Source organism: Drosophila bipectinata, chromosome XR (assembly GCF_030179905.1).
Source record: "Drosophila bipectinata strain 14024-0381.07 chromosome XR, DbipHiC1v2, whole genome shotgun sequence".
NCBI lineage: Eukaryota > Metazoa > Arthropoda > Insecta > Diptera > Drosophilidae > Drosophila > Drosophila bipectinata.
In genome coordinates, this window is record NC_091735.1 from 23,869,717 (window position 1) to 23,888,600 (window position 18,884).

Consider the following 18,884-nt stretch of genomic DNA (forward strand, 5'->3'; position numbering starts at 1 on the left):
TTTTAAACGAAATCATGTTTGGATATTCGTATAAAAATTAAATTAAATTTTTGTGTTTAAATGAAAATTAAATGTTGAATTAACAGCGCTCTGGTATAACAGTGCGCCCAACAGCACCGTGGCGGTGCTGTGCCGGTTGGCATGGTGAGTTCGAACGAACGCCAGTGCGTGTGGTGGATAAGTCAAATGCCGGAGCAAAACACAAACAACAAGTTGTATAAATGTGAAAATACATTAAAAGTTTCTCTGAAATTGAACGCTGATAATTACGCCTGATAAACTCCCCGATGGCCGATAAGCGTCGGCTAAGAACATCATAAACCCACCCGGCAATTAAATACCAACCGATAAGATCGAGGCCCAAAATCGGTTGGAGGAACCTAACACTGCACCACTTTCGTGGCGACTTCTCATCTTTGGCGGAACAGAAGACCAGAACAAAAATAAAGGATTAATAATGCCGGAATTTGTATCAGCACGCGGCTTCAGTGAGATGGAGAAACTCCTGAAACAGTACGAGAATCAAAGGGATCCCATATATATATACCTATTTGGAGAAAAGGACAAGCAAGGGCGCTCCTGGTGTCCCGATTGTGTGGAAGGTGAGTTTGTGCTCCTCCAGAGTCCCGTTACAGAGGGGCACAGTGGGTGTGTAAACTAAATTTTTCCACACAAAATATATAATTATTATTTATGATTTTTTATTTAAAATATTTTATTAAAAAAATCATAAACAATTTATAAATTATAAAAATAATCCAATGAATTATTTTTTTAGCCGAAGAGACCATACAGACTGCCTTCCGTACCAATGCCCCGGAAGAATCCCTGATCCTGGTCGTGGATGTGGGCAATCGGGAGTCGTGGATGAATGTCAAGGATAACAATTTCCGGAAACCACCGTACAAAGTCGATGGCATTCCAGCCTTATTACACTGGAAGGGCGTCGAACGCCTCGATGGCGATCAGTTAACCAAAAAGACGCTCCTAGAGCTATTCTTCGAGGAGACAGATCCGAAAAATAACTGAAATTACACTCGAAATAAATTCCGGCTTGAGTGAAACTCAAAATCCAGCTTTTGCCACAGGGGGGAAGCAACTAATTTACAAAAAAAAAAAAGGATTCAAAAGAATCTTTAAGTATGTAATTTTTGTTGATTTATTTATTTTATTTTTTTGGTAGTTTTAGTTAAGAAAATGGATGTTTTAAGCAATTTTAATATTAAGTTTTTAATTGCTTAAAATCTTTCACAAAATTATACTTTAAAAAATTATATTCCTTTTTCAAAAAGTTGGAATATATTTATTGAAGTTTTTTAAGTATTTATTAATTTTATGGATTTTATTTATGTTTTTTTCACATTTTTTATGGTTTGTTATAATTATTTATTAGCTTTTGATTTCCTTTTTGTTTTTATTTTTTTATTTCATTAAATTAAATTTATTTTTTTTTAAATTTCAATATATTTGAAAGAACTTTTAAAAGAAATCATTGCTGTGAATATATTTTAAAAAATCAAACAAAAGAATTATGAGAAAATTTCTTAAAAAAATAGAAAAGACAATATTTCCTACCTATTTATGGAATTAACATAAATGTAAGAATATTTTTAAAACTTAATGAAACAGACAATAATAATTGAAACTGAAATTGAATTGAAATATCAATTGATAATTGATATTTCTTGTATTGAAACTTATTTGAAATATTATATTTTTGAAAAAAAGACGATTTTAATGTTGAAAATTAATAAAAATTAAACAATAAAAATAAAAAGGAAATACTAAGGCTATTTAGATATTTAACAAATATTTAAAGACTTAAGCTTGGAAAACTTAAATACCTTGAGCCTAAATTTAAAACTCGCTCCCAAAATCGACACTCTCTTTTTTTGAAAATGAGTGAAATTCACACAAAAACCACTCTCGAAAATGCCGGTTCAAACTTTGAGTTTTCACTCAAGGGGCTTTCCTTTATTCCTGCGCTCCACTCAACGGGGGTAGGGGTTATTATGGGGTGGAGGGTGGTGTTCTTTGAGCGCCGGAGCCGAGGGGCTTCGGCCGGCATCGGGCGTTCCGGCATCATCGGCATTTTGGCCGATTTACCGTTTTGGTTTTTCGTATTCGATTATTTGCACGCATGTCGTCGAGCAGGACTAACGGTAAACGGCAAAGCTAGCGGGACTTACGGGAGTTCGCACGGTCTAACGGTAAACATACGCGGCCATCGCCATCTCGCTCGCACGCCAGAAAGCCGCGTCTTTCTATAAAATTTCATAAATCTATTACTTTTTTTTGCCAGTGTTTTTTAAGAAAAACAAATTCTAAAAAAATTAAAACTAAAAAAAAAGTGGGTTATTTTAAAATAATAAAATATAAATAAACAAAGCAAACACACGCTTAAAGAGATAAAAAAAAAACACGAAAATATATAAAGAGAGAGCCTTTCGAAAAAAGCCCTGTTGCTTCCAAAGACTGTTGCTTAGCCGGCAATTTATTTGTTATTTTTTTTTATTATTCTTCGGTTATTCAGACCTTAATAATAAAAAAAAGAAAAAATTAATGTTTATGAAAAAAATAAAGATAGAGCTATTTGTTAGAGAGAGAACGCGATCCACTTGGCGGAATAGTGTTAATAAAAAATGCGATGCGAACCAGTCGAAGCGAATGGGTAAAATGAAAAAGTAAAATACAAATAAATTAAATTAAATTGACATTCGTTGATCGAAATTGTTGAAGAGCAAAACAGAGAAAGAGATGGCTTTATTAAGAAGAATCTGCCAGAGAAAAAAAGAAATATATATTTATGAAGGTTATCCAGATGTTAATATTTCATCAGAAATTGAATGAGAAGGCGAATAAAAGAGGATTATTTATGGAGTTTGTTAAATGAATGATAAAATAAATTAAAATTTACAGAATAATATATTTTATAATCAAATTATATTGAAGAAAACTACATAAGATTTAATGGAAACACTTTTTCAAATAATATTATTTTTTTAATGTTGGTTTTTAATTTATTTTGTTTTTTTTTTGGGCTAAAAGAAAGGTTTTTGAGCTATTTTTAAAGGAAACTATATAAGATTAAAGGCATTTAGGATACAATTATTTCTTAAAGATTCTTTATAAATATAAATACTCAAACTTTAAATTCAAAATCATAAGAAATATAAATCCTATATATTTACATTTTTCAAGAATACAATTTTGACCCTGGCAAGAAATTTTTGAAAAATATAATGAGCAGTCAAAAAGCATTGGAAATTTATAATAAACGAAAATCAAATTTAAATTTTTATGTCTTATTTCTGTTTTGATTTCTAGCCATCGCTGTTGTTGTTGCTGTTATTGCTGTTATTGTGTCAATTAAAAAGCCAAAAAATTCTTAATGAGGCACGTAACAAGCTAGACAGCTGATCCCCCTTGATGGGGCGCCCCTCTTTCGTTTTTCTTTCAAACCAAAATCAGCCAAATGTCATTAAAGTCAGATCGTAAAAATCTGAAAACAAAAATTGCACATAAATTAAAAAAAAAATTATATAGAATTTTTATATAGAGTGTATGTATAGATTTCTATATAGATCGGTGGATTAGGCGCTTATCCTAAATCTTTTAACACCATTAATTTTTATTTATTTTTGTTTTTGGGTTTCCATGCACCTGCAAATACCGAAAAGCATAATTTATTTATAGAGAGAGAGAGCGAGAATGTGGAGAAGAAATATATATATGTATATATCTCTATACCTTTCGATCCTCTCCGATTTATTATTATTATTTTATTTTAGCTTTTTTTTTATATTTAATTGACGCATTTAGTCTATAACAACGTCTAGCGCATATATCATCGATATGTGGAAATTATATCTATAATGATATAGGCTGATGTATATCTATAGACGTGTGCACATATTTTATATCTGCTGGTATATGTATATACGCGGGTCAAACCTCTGCACATATATCTGTCTTTATAGAATTTTTATACGCAAATCGAAATCAGAAATAAAAAAATAATACAAATAATGTGAAATATATGCGAAAATCCAATCAAATGTCACACTGAATTCAATTTCACAATTTCAAGAAGATAAAGGAACAAAAAATTCAAAGAGAAAAGAAAAAAAAACAAAATGAACAAGCATTTAGGAAATATATTTTCGATAATTTGCTTAGAATTTATGAAATCGAATATTCGGCAGGTTCTTGCCATAATTTAGGTTTTAGTTTTTCGAAGGTCTATACTTTGTTTTGTGTAATAAATTATTTAAAAAGATTATCTTAATACATCCAGGCGTTTGGTTTTATTCACGATTTTATTCGTAAAATTTATTCTTCTAAAAATAACAAAAAAGAAAAGTAAGCCTGTGTAATTTATTGGGTACTTTACGGTTTTAGGGTTGTAATAAAAATATATTAAAAATATTTTTCAAAGCTTTTAAACTATTTTATGGTTTTAAAAAGAATCATCAACTCTTACGATTTTTATTGACATGTTAAAATGTATAAAGGAAAAGGAATTAAACATTTAGTTTTTATGAAATAAACGTATAAAATGTATTTATTGACTTTTTATTAGGTTCGTGGTCTATAGCTATAGCTTAGATTTATGGAAGAAATTAAGGAATATATAAAGTATTTCAAGTTTTATGGTTTTTTTATGTGCTTATAATCAGAATAGTCTATAAAAATATCGATAGTATATCAACCAATATCTGTTGATGGTTTAAAAGTAACCGACGTTTTATTTAAATACAAATCATTATTTTAAAAAGTCTTGGTACTAAAACATATATATTCTATTTGATGATCATAGAATTATTGTTATTAATTACAAAAACTATCGATTAAACCGATAAACCTATCGATGTATTCTATTATCCTAAACCAGAAACAGTTTAAAATTAAAGTAAAAAGCAAGAAAAAGATAAAAATGGCTTTGATAATAAAAGGAATATATCTTCTACTTACCTCCCATCGAGTATTAAATAAATATGAAAACCATTGATACAATCGATAAATCTTTGCTTTTCCGATTAACTCTGTAATTTACTTTAATTTAGAAATAAATTTCTACAGCTTTAAATTTCTATTTAATTTATTTCCAACTCCAATTGAGTAACTGACCTTCCATGACCTGATTTTGAAATTTCCAAACATCGCAAGTCGGAAAAGAGAAAATAATTTCATATGAGAATCTTATCGAAATGCTCCCAATTTGTTAATGGGCAGCGCCATGGGCATTAAAACTGACCGATTTCTGAAGCGATTGCTATAAATTACCATGCCCAAGATGAGGGGTACATAGTAGAGTGCGGGTGGAGAGTAGGCTGTTGGGGGTGATGGGTGTATAATTCTTATCAGAATATGCAGAAGTTCCAACTGATAGGGTGCCGGGGCAAACAAAAACCGAAAAACAAAACAAAAACAGAAACCAAACGAACAAGACGAAAGTCAAACAAACAGCAAAAAAATAACAAAAATTTCAGTGTTTTTTTTTTCATGGCAATGTTGCTAATGACGACACTAAACAGGGACGGTCGTTGAAAGGGAGGCTTTTATAAGAGGGGTCTTGGAGGGGAGATTACTAAGGAAAACTATTTGAAAATCGTTAACAACGTCAATGGCAACAAATATGCAAAAAAAAATTGTCAGAAAAATAGCCATAAAAAATCGAGTTCTTTAAAAAGTATTATAAAATAGTTTAGTTTTCCTTCTTACCCTTTGATTTATATTTATTTCTTAATTTATTTAATCTTTATTTATTGAATTTTGTCAATAACTTGAGTCTTATTTAAAACTTTAATTCCTTAATTTATTTGCTTTATCATTTTATTACATTTCACTTAATGCCACTTAATATCTGTTGGATCGTTGTGCACCAAGTTTGTGTTTAGACAATTGATAAGATATCGGGAATACATATTTATTTAATTTGTATGGCTAGAGGATAGGGCATATTGGTTTTGGAATACAGTTGATTAAGTTAATGGGTTATTTTAGATTAGTTTTATTTTTATATTTAATAAATATATTATTACTATATTTATTTTTCTGTAAAAATACAAAATTTCATCAGAGTTTATTCTTTGGGATAACATCACTGGATGACATATTTTGGAACATCTCTCTTTTATATACTTATATTTTTTTATATGCCATATAACTTTCATATAACTTCCCTATTTTTGCTATTTATTTTGGGCCTATTTTGTATTTTTTTGGAGGTACCCCCCCATTACCAAAACCGCTCTACATACATCCACCCCCCTCACGGCTGCGTCACCATAACCATCGACGTCGGCTTTGTTGACGTTGGCCTGACACTTTCCGATTCCGACTATATCCGACATACGACTTTCCGACTTTCCGATTTCCCCTTCCGAGGCATCAACGTTCCGAGGTTCCGATGTTCCGATGTCCGAGGTTCCCTATTTTTGTTTTTTTTTTTTCTACTTTTCTAGAGAGAGAGGGGGCGTGTGATGGGGTGGTAGAGGGGGCCAGCCCGATGTCTGTGGGAATCTCGGGCTTGGGATTCAGTCGGTGACCGCAGCCGGTTCGGTTCTGTTCGATTTTTTCGAGGGTCGGCGTTTTGTTTTTGGGGTTTGGGTTGGGAAGTCTACATACCCACGTATCCGAACCGGCATATTCCGCGAATTCTGATCGGGAATCGTATTCCAATTGGCAGCGGTTTCGATTTCAAATTCGATTTGCGATTCCGTTTGTTAACTGTTTATTTTGCTGCTGGCGGCACTCGTTCGATTTTAATTGCAATTATAATAAGTAATGCCAACCAATGGCAATACTAATAAAAACAATAAACAATAAACCATAACAATAATAATAATAATAACAACGATTGCGACAACAGAGGCAGGCCATAAACAAATTTATTTTCTCATTCCCAAGATCGTTGCACTGAAAGAAAAATATTGAATGTTTTTTAAAGATTTTATTTTGTATAGAAATTCAAGTTTTAAATAAAAATATGAGCTCCGAAGAACTGAAGGATTTTAAAGGCTTTTAGATTTATTTTTATAAATTTATTAAGCTAATTTATTAAGCTAGTGAATATTTTTTAAAGTTTTGAAATATTTTTTGAAGTTCTCCAACTATTTTTTATTAAAAATCTAATATTTTTCTAATCTTTCAAATTTTATTCTTATTTTTTAAATATTTCAACTCCTTCAAATATTGTTTAAAATTATTCTAAATTTTAGTATTTTGAAATATAGTATTTTTTAGTACCAAAATATTAGGATTTTGTAGGAAAAACTGTTAGAAACTTTTTCAAAAAATTTTAAAATTTAAAACTTTTAAACCAAATATAATGTTTAATCAAATAAAAATAATATTCGAACCCAATTTTCCCCAGTGCATAATAGAGATAGAGACAGAGCTAGAATCATTAGAACGAGATGGATGAGTGCAATAAAATCAAATGAGAAAAAAGCTCGTGATTGTGATCATCATTGAACATCCACGAATAATGACAATCAAGATCGAAAATCGATCAAGCAATCGTCGGAAAATTGTTTGCCCTGCTAAATGGTTTCGTCTATATGTTGATTTAGGTGCGGCATGTGACTCTCTATTCAGTTCAATTTGGGTTAAGAAAAAATACAAAAACAAAAAACTAATTTTTCATTTAAAATGAAAAAACTTTGCGATCTGTTTGGGATATCTTATCATTTGGTCATCTTTTGATAGTGTGTTATCTAGTAACAAGGTTCCCATAACGATCATTAGATGATTTTTATCTTCCATTGGTTGGAGGAGGCTGATAACAATTGAATTGGGTTGTCTGGGAAAAGTCTGAAAAAGTACTATATAATACTATAATAATAACTATACTTTTTTTTTTAAGTAGTTAGTTCGTTTTTTTTAATGAGACCACTTAGGTTGGATGATTCAGGTAGTTCCCCTCTCGAGTTAATCATTCAATTATGGCCGTTTGTTTGCCTAAATAGTTAGAGCTTCTTGATTGATTATTATTTGATCAATGAACTTGAATAAATGTCAATATTTGGACTAGAATACGTTGTTGATTCTTCAAAAGATGTTTTCAATGATTTCTCGATGACTGATCAATTGATCTTTTCTGGTTTTTGATTTTTGATCTCTTGATTTGTTTGTTATTTTCTTTTGATTTCCTGGGATGGTTTTTTTTGGTTTATTGGTTATTTTTTTACTTGAAAGGAAATGTATATTTTTGTTAATAAATTTAAGGTTTTTTTTTGAGAGATTTTAAGGGAAGATTTCTGGAGAATTTTTGGGGTTTCTGGGGAAGTTTTATGGAAATTTTGGATAGAATTTAATGGAATTTTTGGGCTTCTTTTAAAAGTTGAGTGTTGAATAGATTTTTTTGATGAAAAGCTTGTCCAGAATTTTTTTTTAATTTTTGGAGAATTTTTTAAAGCTCACTCATTTTTTTTTAAATATATTTTTGATTAAGCTTAAATAATTTTTTAATAAAAAAGATTTTTGAAATATTTCTTAGTCTTATTTAGTACAAAATTTCAAGCAAGTTTCTCATAATTTATTTAATATTTTTTTAGCTTAGTTTCTTAGATTCTTTTTTGAAAATTCCAAATTCAAAAATCATATTTTTAGTTTTCTTTATATTTTTCACTTAATTTCCTGCAATCTTCTCTGCACAAATATTTTCATGATTTTCATGCATATATATGTGTATACATTTGTATACCCACTCGTATATATTCGTTTGCGTTTTTTTTCTTCATTTTCATCTTTTTCAATTTTATTATGAGTTTTTTGCGTGTGCGATTAAAATCGCGTTGTGTCGCTATCTTTATATATACCCGTCTCGCTCTTAAATCGTGCTCGCATTATTTTCTATTTCCAATTCAGTTGCCATCAGAGAGACCGGAGGCTGTTCATATAATTTTTCCGATTTCAGTTTTTCAGTTCAGTTTTCGGTTTCAGTTGATTTTGGCGCGTTGTGCTTGAGCGATCATTGCGGGCGACGGCAGTTCGGAAAACCGTCGGCGAAACGCATGTAAAACGCTATTAAAACGCGTTGAATTTTTTAATCTTTTTAATAAAAAGTGTCTTAAATTAGTAAATTTAGTAAAAAAAGTCCATAAGAAAAAAAAGTAGTGAACAAAAATTAAAGTTTAAAAAAAAAAAAAAAGTCTAAAAAACTGATAAGCTCTATCTCTCTCGCACTTTATCTGTAAAGCGTGTGTGTGTTTATATATATATAAACATATATATATATATACAAAATATATCTATATATGTATATATTTTAAAATATTATAAAAATTAAAAAATATAAAAATATAATAATTTTTGTTTTATAATTTACAGTACACTTTTCCTATAAAAGCAAAATAAATAACTTTATTTGAAAATTTTTACTCTTGTGGCTGAAAACCAAAAAAAAACCAACAAATTACCTTAAAAAAAATTCAAAAAATTGACAAATATTTTTTAGTGTTTTCTATTTTTTTTGTACATTTTTTTTACTGTGAATTGTTAATCAGAAATCGGGAATTTCTGCGATAACTCGACGGAAGCTGATAAAAAAATAAAAACAAAAATTAAAAAATAAACGTCATCATAGCGGGAGAGTAAGAAGAAGCATAACGTCGAGCTTCAAAGGAAGAAGCAGAAAAAAATCTCCAATTTTGAGTTTCATCTCAAGGAATATATATATATATATATATTTGAAGACTTGAAGGTTTGAGGTGAGTTTTTGAGTGTAAAATGTAATAGGGTTTTAGAGAGCGACGTCTGCGCAGAGTGACCGCTAGAAGGGGCGGTCGTGGCCAAGAGGGGCGAGGCTGGGGGGCTGGGGGCGCCAGTTAACTGCCAAAAGAGCAAAAAAGCGGAAAAGAGACGAAACAACAACAAATGCACACCGCAGAAGAAGAACAAGCTGCAAAACCAACAGGAGCAGCAGCAGCACCACCATTACCAGTGTGCTAGCTGGAAAATCATAAAAAAAAAATACAAAAAAAAACACAAATAACAACAAATATTGAGACAAAAAAAAAAACAAAAAAAAAAACGAAATAAACGCGGAAAATCCTAAAAAAGGCAGTTGACAATTTCCGCAGCCGGAGAACAGCAGGCATGCTGGAGAAGCCTCCGGGAAAGCCTACAAATTATAAAAATTTAATAATACAAAATAAATATAAAATAAATTGAAATAATCATGAAAAATATCAAGCAATAATCACAAGCAATATTTACAAAAAAAAGCAAATATTTTTTTTTACAAAACCATTTTTTTTCTTGTTGTGCCAAAAAAATAAAATTAAAAGAAAAAAATATTACAAAAATAAAGTGTTCAGTGAAAAAATAAAAAAGAAAAAGCCAAAAATTATAAGAAATATAAATAAAATAATCAACAAAACATAAAGTGTTCCATTTAAAATATAAACAAAAACAAATTAAAATTAAAGTGTTGAAATTTATTTGTTGTTTATTTATTTAATTTTTGTTTAAAAAACAAAAACAAACAACACAAACGGAAAACATTTTTTTGCAAGCGGCATTTTGTACACTGAGAGAAAAAAAGCTGTGGAGAACGTGGAGACAAAAGGTAAGTGACCTTCTCTGAAACTAGCAACCCCCCCTTCTGAAACACAACAACAACAAACTCCCAAAAAACAAAAACAAACCGTGAAGCAATTAAAAATTCTCATCTCAGTTAACTTCCTCCATACAAAACAAAAAGGGAAAATGTTTTGGAAAAATTTCTGTTGCCTACTTTAAGGCGTTTAAAGGGGTAACCGAAAAAAAATACCATTGGCTGAGGGTGAGGGAGGGCGAGGTAGAAGGGTCTCTCCTAAACAAAAAGAAGGCCAGAGGCTGGTCACTGTCGGCAAACATTTTCTAGTTTTTTTTTTTTTTGGTTTTGTGCGGCTGCTGCCTTATTTTTATTGAATTTTATATTTCGCTCTCTAGAAGAGCGCCTGCGTTGAGAGAAAGTGAGAGAGAGTCAGGGAGAGAGTAAGTCCATTACTCAACATTGAGTTTATTTTTGTCCCCCGGAGAATTCTCTAAGGCTAAGGATGTTGCAGGAGTTGTTACCCAAAACACGCACATGGCCTCTCCAAGGAGATGAAAGCATCGCCAAAGGGAGAAAGTTTCTCAGAGAGAAAGTCTTACGCAGAGAGTGGTAGAGAGAGTGAGTGAAAGGATTTCTGAGAGAGCACGTTGAGCTTAATTTGAGCTTGAGTTTTCGAAAAAGAGTGAGGTTTTAGAGGACAGTGGCTATGATTTTTGAAAAATATTTTTTTTTTTGAAAAATTAAATAATAAAAAACAAAAAAATTTTTGAAATTTTAAGAAACTTTTTTTTCATTGCTTTTAAAATTGTGCTTTATTTTTTTCAAATTTATTATATTATATATTATTTAAAATTAGTTATTTAAATTAACTCTATTATCACAGAAACAAATTTCTAATTTTTAATTTTTTTCAAAGATATTTTAAGATTGTTAAGATAAAAAAATTAGGAATTTTAATAACCTTTTTCTTTTTCTTTAGTTGGTTAAAAATAGTATATTTTTTAATCAAAACTTACTTAAAATGAGTTAAGTTGCAAGCTACAATTTTGAGTGGACTTTTGAGCCCGAATTAAAGTCTCTTTTTCGAGTGACTCCTTTTTGGGGTGAGGCTGTCTCCTTGAGTGAGTTTCTTTTTTGCCGATTTTGAGTCGTTTTTGTGCAGACTTTTGGGTTCATGGCCCAAAACACAAATACAGAGACACGTAACCAAAGAGGCAGCTTTTTTAGCCATGGATTCCTGCCGCATCGCATTTGTATCTGCAGGGTCCAAAAAAATGAAGGCACAAAAAAAAAAAAAAAAAAAAAAAAACGCCAGGGCTCCACACCCCTCCCTTTCTCTTTGTGTTACTTAACTAAGGTTCCTGGTGGCATCGTTTTCAGTTTCGTCCGAAACATTTTTTCTCATTGGTTTTTGGCGTTTTTTTTTTTACGCTACTGTCTTCTCTACGGCGCTATATCCTTTTCTACTTTTTTTCCTGGCGTCTTTCTACGTCATTTTTCTCCATTCTTTTGGGCCATTCTTTGTTGCGTCTTTTTTTGGGTGCTACTTCCGCTACTGAAGCAACAACAAATTGGCGCCATTAGTGAAATTGTAATCAAGGCATTAGCATATATATATATATTCTCCTTCTTTTCTTTACTTTCTCTGGAATATATTCTCTGGAATACATACGTGTGTGTTGTTTACTCAAGCCGGAAGTATCCTTTCAAGGATATTTGTTCGGCCCCAGCAAGATGGTAGCGAGATTGAGATTCTTTCGACCAATTCACATTGGCAAGGTCATTCACTTGATGGTCGAAAATTTGTTGGCCATTTTTTTTAGGGAAGCCCCTTTCTTTTTTTAGCTGAATTTATAGGGGTTTTTGTTTTATAAATAATAGATAAAGACTGATTGTTATTTTATTAATTAAAAACTGTTGAAAAAGGGAAGAAATCTTTAGATTAGAAGCTAAATAATCTTTAGGTATCAATTGGAAAAATTTTTTAAAACTTCGTCCTCTACATATTTTATCTTTTTAAAAAATGCCCTGAAAAGTAGGCTACAAAAATGCATGTTTCTCTTGGAAGTACCGTGTATTTGTAGGGGAATCCCATGATGAGTTTCAAAACGTATGCATTTTTTTGAAAACCGGTTATTTTTCTGACTAAAATATTTTCTAAAGCCGTAAAATTTTTAAAAGTTATTTTTTATATATCATAGAATTTTTTAAAATTTATCTTTATTGCATTTTTTTTTTGTTATTATTTCTTTAATATTATTAAATAAGCTACTCAATAATGTTAAAATAACTATATAAATTTTCTTTATTTTTTTAATATTATATATATTTTTTTTTCATTTTTTTTTATACAACATTATTATTTACAAATTTTTAATTTATGAAACCTTTACAAGCTATTTAAATAGCCATTACGTGTTGTTTTTATTAAAAATTAAATTTTATTTAATTTTAAATGGCTGTTTAACAACTACGTATAATTCTTTATTATTTCTAATATTATATGAACTTGAAAGCTTTTTTTTCTAAAAATTCAATTTAAAAGATTTTAAAAAGGAAATCCCTAAAAAGGAGTCGAACTTTCCCCAGGGAAGCCACTTTTCCAAACCCTTTTCTTGGGTTTCCTTCCACTCTCTTTTTTTTTTTGGATAACCCTCGATTATATCAAACAAAACCCCATAATAACACTCATTAGGGACACACATTTTAAAGTTGAATCGACAACAATTTGGCCTTCATTTATTTATCTATTTCTCCTTTTTTTTTCTTTGCTCGTTCAATCAACACAAATCGCTGGAAAACAAACCCCCTAGAACGGAATGAAAAAAGATTTCCAAATAGAAAACATTGTCAAATAGTGTAAAGCAAATGTTTTTTTTTCTATTAGGTGACCAAAGAGCATGCCACAACATACACACATCCATATATTGGGGAAAAAAAAAACAAAAAAAAAAACGAAAAAAATTTGAAGGAAAAAAGATAGTCTAACCACCGACAGGGGGCGCCACTAATGAGGCCCTTGGGGAACATATTAAACTTCAGACCGAAGAGAAAAACCAAACACACACGAACACACACATGTTGTTATTTTTGTTACCATGCAAAAGCAGTAACTTTTGGCCAGGGGTATGTGGGGGAAAAAGGGGGGGCGGTTCAAAATGTTGCCAAAACGGAACACATTTTCTTTGGAACTCGAGCAACTTTTTAATTTAAAAAACAAACAAGAAAAGGGAATAAAGTTCTAGGATGCGACTATTAGTACCCGGTACTTCTAGGGGAAATATAATTTTTTGTAGCCTACTTTAGAGGGTTTGAATAATTTGCATAATAGATTTTGAATAATTTTAAACTAAATTGAAGAATATAAATTTTAGTAATTTGTATAATACTTAAAGTCAAGAAAAAAAATATCAAAAATATATAAAACTAAGCAGACCTTTGTTTTAATTTTAAAATAAAATAAAATATATATAAAAAATCTTCCAACTCTTTAAAAACTTTCTCCCTCATTTATGTTTCTCTTTGTGTCTATTTATTTAAAATTCTGCCTTTCGGCAAAGACAAATCACAGCAGGTTCGACCCCGTATCTTAAAACAAAACAAAAAAAAAAATAAAATAAAAAAAAGAAAGCGTCGAAAAACTTTGACGCTCAACTGACTCACAAAATTAAAGTAATAATAACTTTTTTTTCACCTCCCCTGCTGCTACAAAAAATCTGTAACTTTTATATGTTCCCTTTATTTTTCTTTTTTGTTTTTTCTTTTTCTACTTTCCACTTTTCTCATCTTCATCATTTTCATTTGTTTTCCGGCCCTGGTCGTAAAGTTTTTGGGGGAAAAGAATGACTTTTCGCCTGCCAATGGAATGGAATTTTAGAAAAATTATGCATTTCAATATTTTTTTAAATGTCTACGATAGTTTCAAAAATATGTCTGACATGTTTAAACATGTTTGAAATTTATAAATCTACTATTTTGTTGCATACTTCTTGGAAAAAGTTGAAAATCCTTTTTGAAAAGAAGCGCGCTTAAAAACGCTCTCACGTCTTGACTGCGTTTTTTTTTGTTTGTTTGTTTTTGTTGGCTTCTTTTGCGACAAAACAAACAAAACAACAAAAACAAAACGGGAAAACCAAGGAACAGCTGCAAACACCAGCGGCAAAGTCAAAGTTGAGAGTGGCCCAAAGTAATATTAATGGGCATGGCAGTTCATTGTTTAAATTTCCGCCTCGGCCCAGGACTTAACTTGGCCCCCCAAAAACCAGCCATAGAATTTGTGCCCTTGGCTTATTAGTGGAAAGTGCAGGAGGAAAGTGCCTAGCCAGGACTTGCCTAACCACCTCTCTTACTCCATAGCTTTCCTAAAAAAGGAGAAAGGGCAGTCTACACAAATAAATGCACTGAGAGAGACATTCAACTTTAAGATCTTAAAAACTTTTGGAAACAATTTTAGTTCTTGGGTATAAAAAATTATTTTTTTTAAGATTTTGTGGGTATTTGTTAAATTTTTGAATTTTATGGTGGCCATTTTTCGTTTTTTGTTGCTTTCTTATAATTTTAGACTTAGAATTAGACTTAGAAGTATAAATATTTAATAAACTAAGTATTTATTTATAATAATTTTCTTTATTTTTCTTTCATATATTTTATCCAATATTTTTTTCACCCAACCACTATTTTCTTGTAACTAATTCTAGAATTTCAGGCTAATTCGGAAACCATTTTGAATTTTCATTTCTTAATATTATTTCCTTAAAAAGAAACTTCAAAAATCAGTCTAAAAAATTTAAAATTTTTTACAAGTTTCTTCAATTTTGTTCAGTGTTTATGAAGTTTTTTTTTGGGGCAGTCAGGTCAAGAAACACTGGGCAATTATTTGCATACAACACTTTGTAAGTAAAAGCAAGATGGCAATAAAATGTAAAGGTATTGGTGTTTTAGATACGAATGTGTGATGGTGTGGGTGAGTGTGTGAGTAGAAAGCGCGTGAAAATGTTGGCCAGAAGAAAAAAGAAAGCTAAAAGAAAAGAAGAAAAATCATAAATAAATCAACAAACATTTGAACCGAACTTTATATGCCCTGAGGTTCATTTGAAAACTAAAGAAAATTTATGAATAAATATGGAAATTGCATACACAGGAGGATTTCAAGAAGGAAAAGAAAAAACATTAAAAGTTGAAAAGAAAATGAAAGTTGCATAATTTAGAAGCAAAAAAGAGACTTTTGAAATTGTTATGTTTGAATCATAAATCTTTAAATAAGTCTTGAAAATTCACCAAAAAAATAAAAGTATGAGATATTTTTGAGTTTTGAAATAAAGATTTTTAAACTACTACAATTTTAAACAAGCTTAAATAATTAATAGAATACTTCACTTTATTTAAAAACACTAAACAAAAAAAAAAAAACTAAAAATGTGATAAACTAAACAAGGTTATAAGAATTTACATATTTTTCAATAAAATTCCAACAATTTCGAACCAAAAAGCAAACAATAAAATTTGAAGACTACAGGAAAAAGGACATGTCCTGCTTATTATTATGAAAATGCCGTTGTCGAATGTCAAAATGCCAGGACGAATACAAATACAAACAACAACAAATAAAAAATAGTACAAACGACAGTGAGATGCCACTTGACAGTGTGAAAGAGATGGATATAAGTGGGACTGAAAAGAGATGGCATGCCAGCGAGTCTAAGGGAGAGAGTGCGAAAAATTCCTGAAGTTTTTAGCGCCAAGAAAGACCGCAAGCCCTCTGGCTTGGCTTGGCTGCTTCTCTTTCTCTTGCCTTTCTCTTTTGGAAGGACATGCCATCGCCCCTCCCCCCCGTACTTTCTCTCGGTGTATGTTTGTCCAGGACTTGGTCTGGCATTTTAAGTGATTTAATGTTTGGTTTTTGGTTCTCCAGCAGCAGATGAAGTTAAGGTAATATCGAGGGTCCTTCGCTAAAAGTGGAAGAGAAAGTGGGTGAAAGTATAAGGAAAGTAGGGAATATACTAGAGGGGGGAGGGAGGTAGATGGTTGATGGAAAAAATGCTGGCGTTGCCAAAAAAATATTTCCCAGCAAATGTTACGCATACTCAGCATAAATCTGACCATCCACAAACATTATGAAGGGAAATATATAACCATCCCCCCAACCTACCCCAGCTACCCCACAAACACATTAGGAGAAAATAACTGAAATGGTGGGGAAAGTGGAAGAAAGTCATTGGGATTCTGGGTAAAAATTTATGCCACAGGTGCTGACTCTGAAGCCATCACATTGTTACCCACAATTAAACGCATTTTCCATGCTTTCCCTTCCCCAGATGGGAAAAACAGATGGAAAATCTGAAAGCCATGTGGCTTCTTTGGCTTTTTTTATTCCAAAAACTTTTGCCATTAAGTCAGGTCTTGAGGAATAATAAAGATAAAACAGGATCAGCAGAGAGTCAATTAATTCAAAGTCTATTTCAAGTTTAAAGTTTACATTGGCTATTAAATCAAAGTGTTATTAGTTGGGGGCTCGGATAAGAATTGAGGACGATATAGCTATCGCTATAGGGGAGAACCCCATTTTCAGGGGAGAACCCCATCAGAAAAAATGTACAAAAAATTGAAAAAATATTTTGTCTCAGGATTTTGATGCATAATGGTAGAAAATCGATCCAAAAATCGTTTAAGGTACTCCGGTTGAGAATCGGATAAGAATTGGGAAAGATATAGCTATACCTGTAGGCCCTATAGAGGAAAATCCCATTTTCAAGGGATCGATCAGGAAAAAGGGACAAAAAATCTAAAAAAATATTTTGTCTCAGGATTTTGATGCAGAATGGTGGAGAATCAATCCACAAATCGTTTAAGGTACTCCGCTTGAGAATCGGATGAGAATTGGGGAAGATATAGCCATCGCAGTGGGCCCTATAGGGGAAAACTTCATTTTCAAGGGATCCCATCAGGAAAAATGGACAAAAAATTGAAAAAATATTTTGTCTCAGGATTTTGATGCAGAATGGTAGCAAATTGATCTAGAAATCGATTAAGGTACTCCGCTTGAGAATCTGATGAAAATTGGGAAAGATATAGCCATCGCAGTGGGCCCTATAGGGGAAAACCTCTTTTTCAAGGATCACGGAGGAAAAATGGACAAAAAATCGAAAAAATATTTTGCCTCAGGATTTTGATGCAGAATGGTAGCAAATCGATCTAGAAATCGTTTAGGATACTCCGCTTGAGAATCGGATGAGAATTGGGGAAGATGTAGCCATCAAATGCTAAAAAATCTTTCATGAAACTCAAAATTGGACCTTTATTGTGCATTTTCTGGCCATATATCGCCCTGTCATATCCTACCCTCACTATCCTTTTAAAGTGCTGCCACGACTCATTAACTTCATTGGCATTGATGTCGGTGTCCTGCGTGTGTGTGTGAGCTTGTGTGGAAACTTTCAGTTTCAAATTTCAACAGAATCAGGACCTGGAATACCCACAAAAACACCGAAAACCATTCATTTGCCTGGAGGTCCTGTGAATTGGGATTGTGCGTATGCGTATGTGTGTTGTGTGGGGTTTAAGGGGAAGGGGAGGGGGCGAGGGATATCATGCATTCTGCCACGCCCAGGGGCTTAAACACCCAGTCAATGTTGTGACTGCCACTTGTCGTCCTTCAATTGTCCCCGAAACTCGGGATTTTTGTGCTGACATCGTCTAATTTCAATTTATTTAGCCTACCAATGACAACGCACAAAATGCACTTGAAATAGGCACTGAGAAAAATAAATGGATTTTATTAAAACTATAAAGATGAATTTAATTAAATTATTAAAAATATAGTTTTCTTTAAAATGACTAGAATTTTATACTTTTTATAGTTTTAATAAATTTTTTTTAAGTGTAACTAAAGTGTCAGGCTAATTTGGATGTCCTTTGGCTTCATTTTTTTTCTTTTTTTTTTTTTCTTGCTGAGCTTCGCCACTTTGGTCTTCGAAGTCAGCATTTTCCGCCTGGCATTCAAAGATTTTTCCTCTTGCCCTGTTCCCAGCCTTCGTCCTGTCCTTCCCCCTTTTAGGAAAATCACTTTTCCTGTCCTGTAGTACTAGGCTGTATTGTTGCTGTTGTCCCAGCAACCGAAAAATCAACAAGTGAAAATGCAAATGTGATTATTTATTAAGCGCTTTAAACATTTGCCTTCTATGTCGTCTTTTGGACTTTTTTTTTGTTGTTTTGTTTATATATATCTTCTTTTTTTGGAAATTTTATTATTTCCCATGTTTTTTTTTTAAGAAGGGCCAATTTTTTTCCATCAACAGGTTACCCCATAAGAAGGTCACAAGGTAAACAATTTGCTTTGCTT

At 31.5% G+C, this 18,884-nt stretch overlaps 2 protein-coding genes across 5 annotated transcripts in view; both read left to right on the top strand.

Annotated features, from left to right (window-relative positions):
* Positions 1-5: 5 nt before the first annotated feature.
* Positions 6-1,071, top strand: LOC108126959 (thioredoxin domain-containing protein 17). Its single transcript, XM_017243760.3, has 2 exons — positions 6-602; positions 779-1,071. The coding sequence occupies exons 1-2, from the start codon at positions 458-460 to the stop codon at positions 1,027-1,029; spliced, it is 396 nt and encodes a 131-aa protein (XP_017099249.1). The 5' UTR covers positions 6-457; the 3' UTR covers positions 1,030-1,071.
* Positions 1,072-10,298: 9,227 nt separating this feature from the next.
* The window catches only part of dnc (phosphodiesterase dunce), a 201,733-nt gene continuing 193,147 nt past the window's right edge, over positions 10,299-18,884 (top strand). For 2 of the 4 annotated variants that reach the window (XM_043213196.2, XM_070283063.1), the window contains exon 1: positions 10,299-10,576. The gene's annotated coding sequence lies outside the window, so the exon portion shown is untranslated. The remainder of the gene's footprint in view (positions 10,577-18,884) is intronic. The other 2 variants (XM_043213195.2, XM_043213197.2) reach the window with 2 other exon arrangements.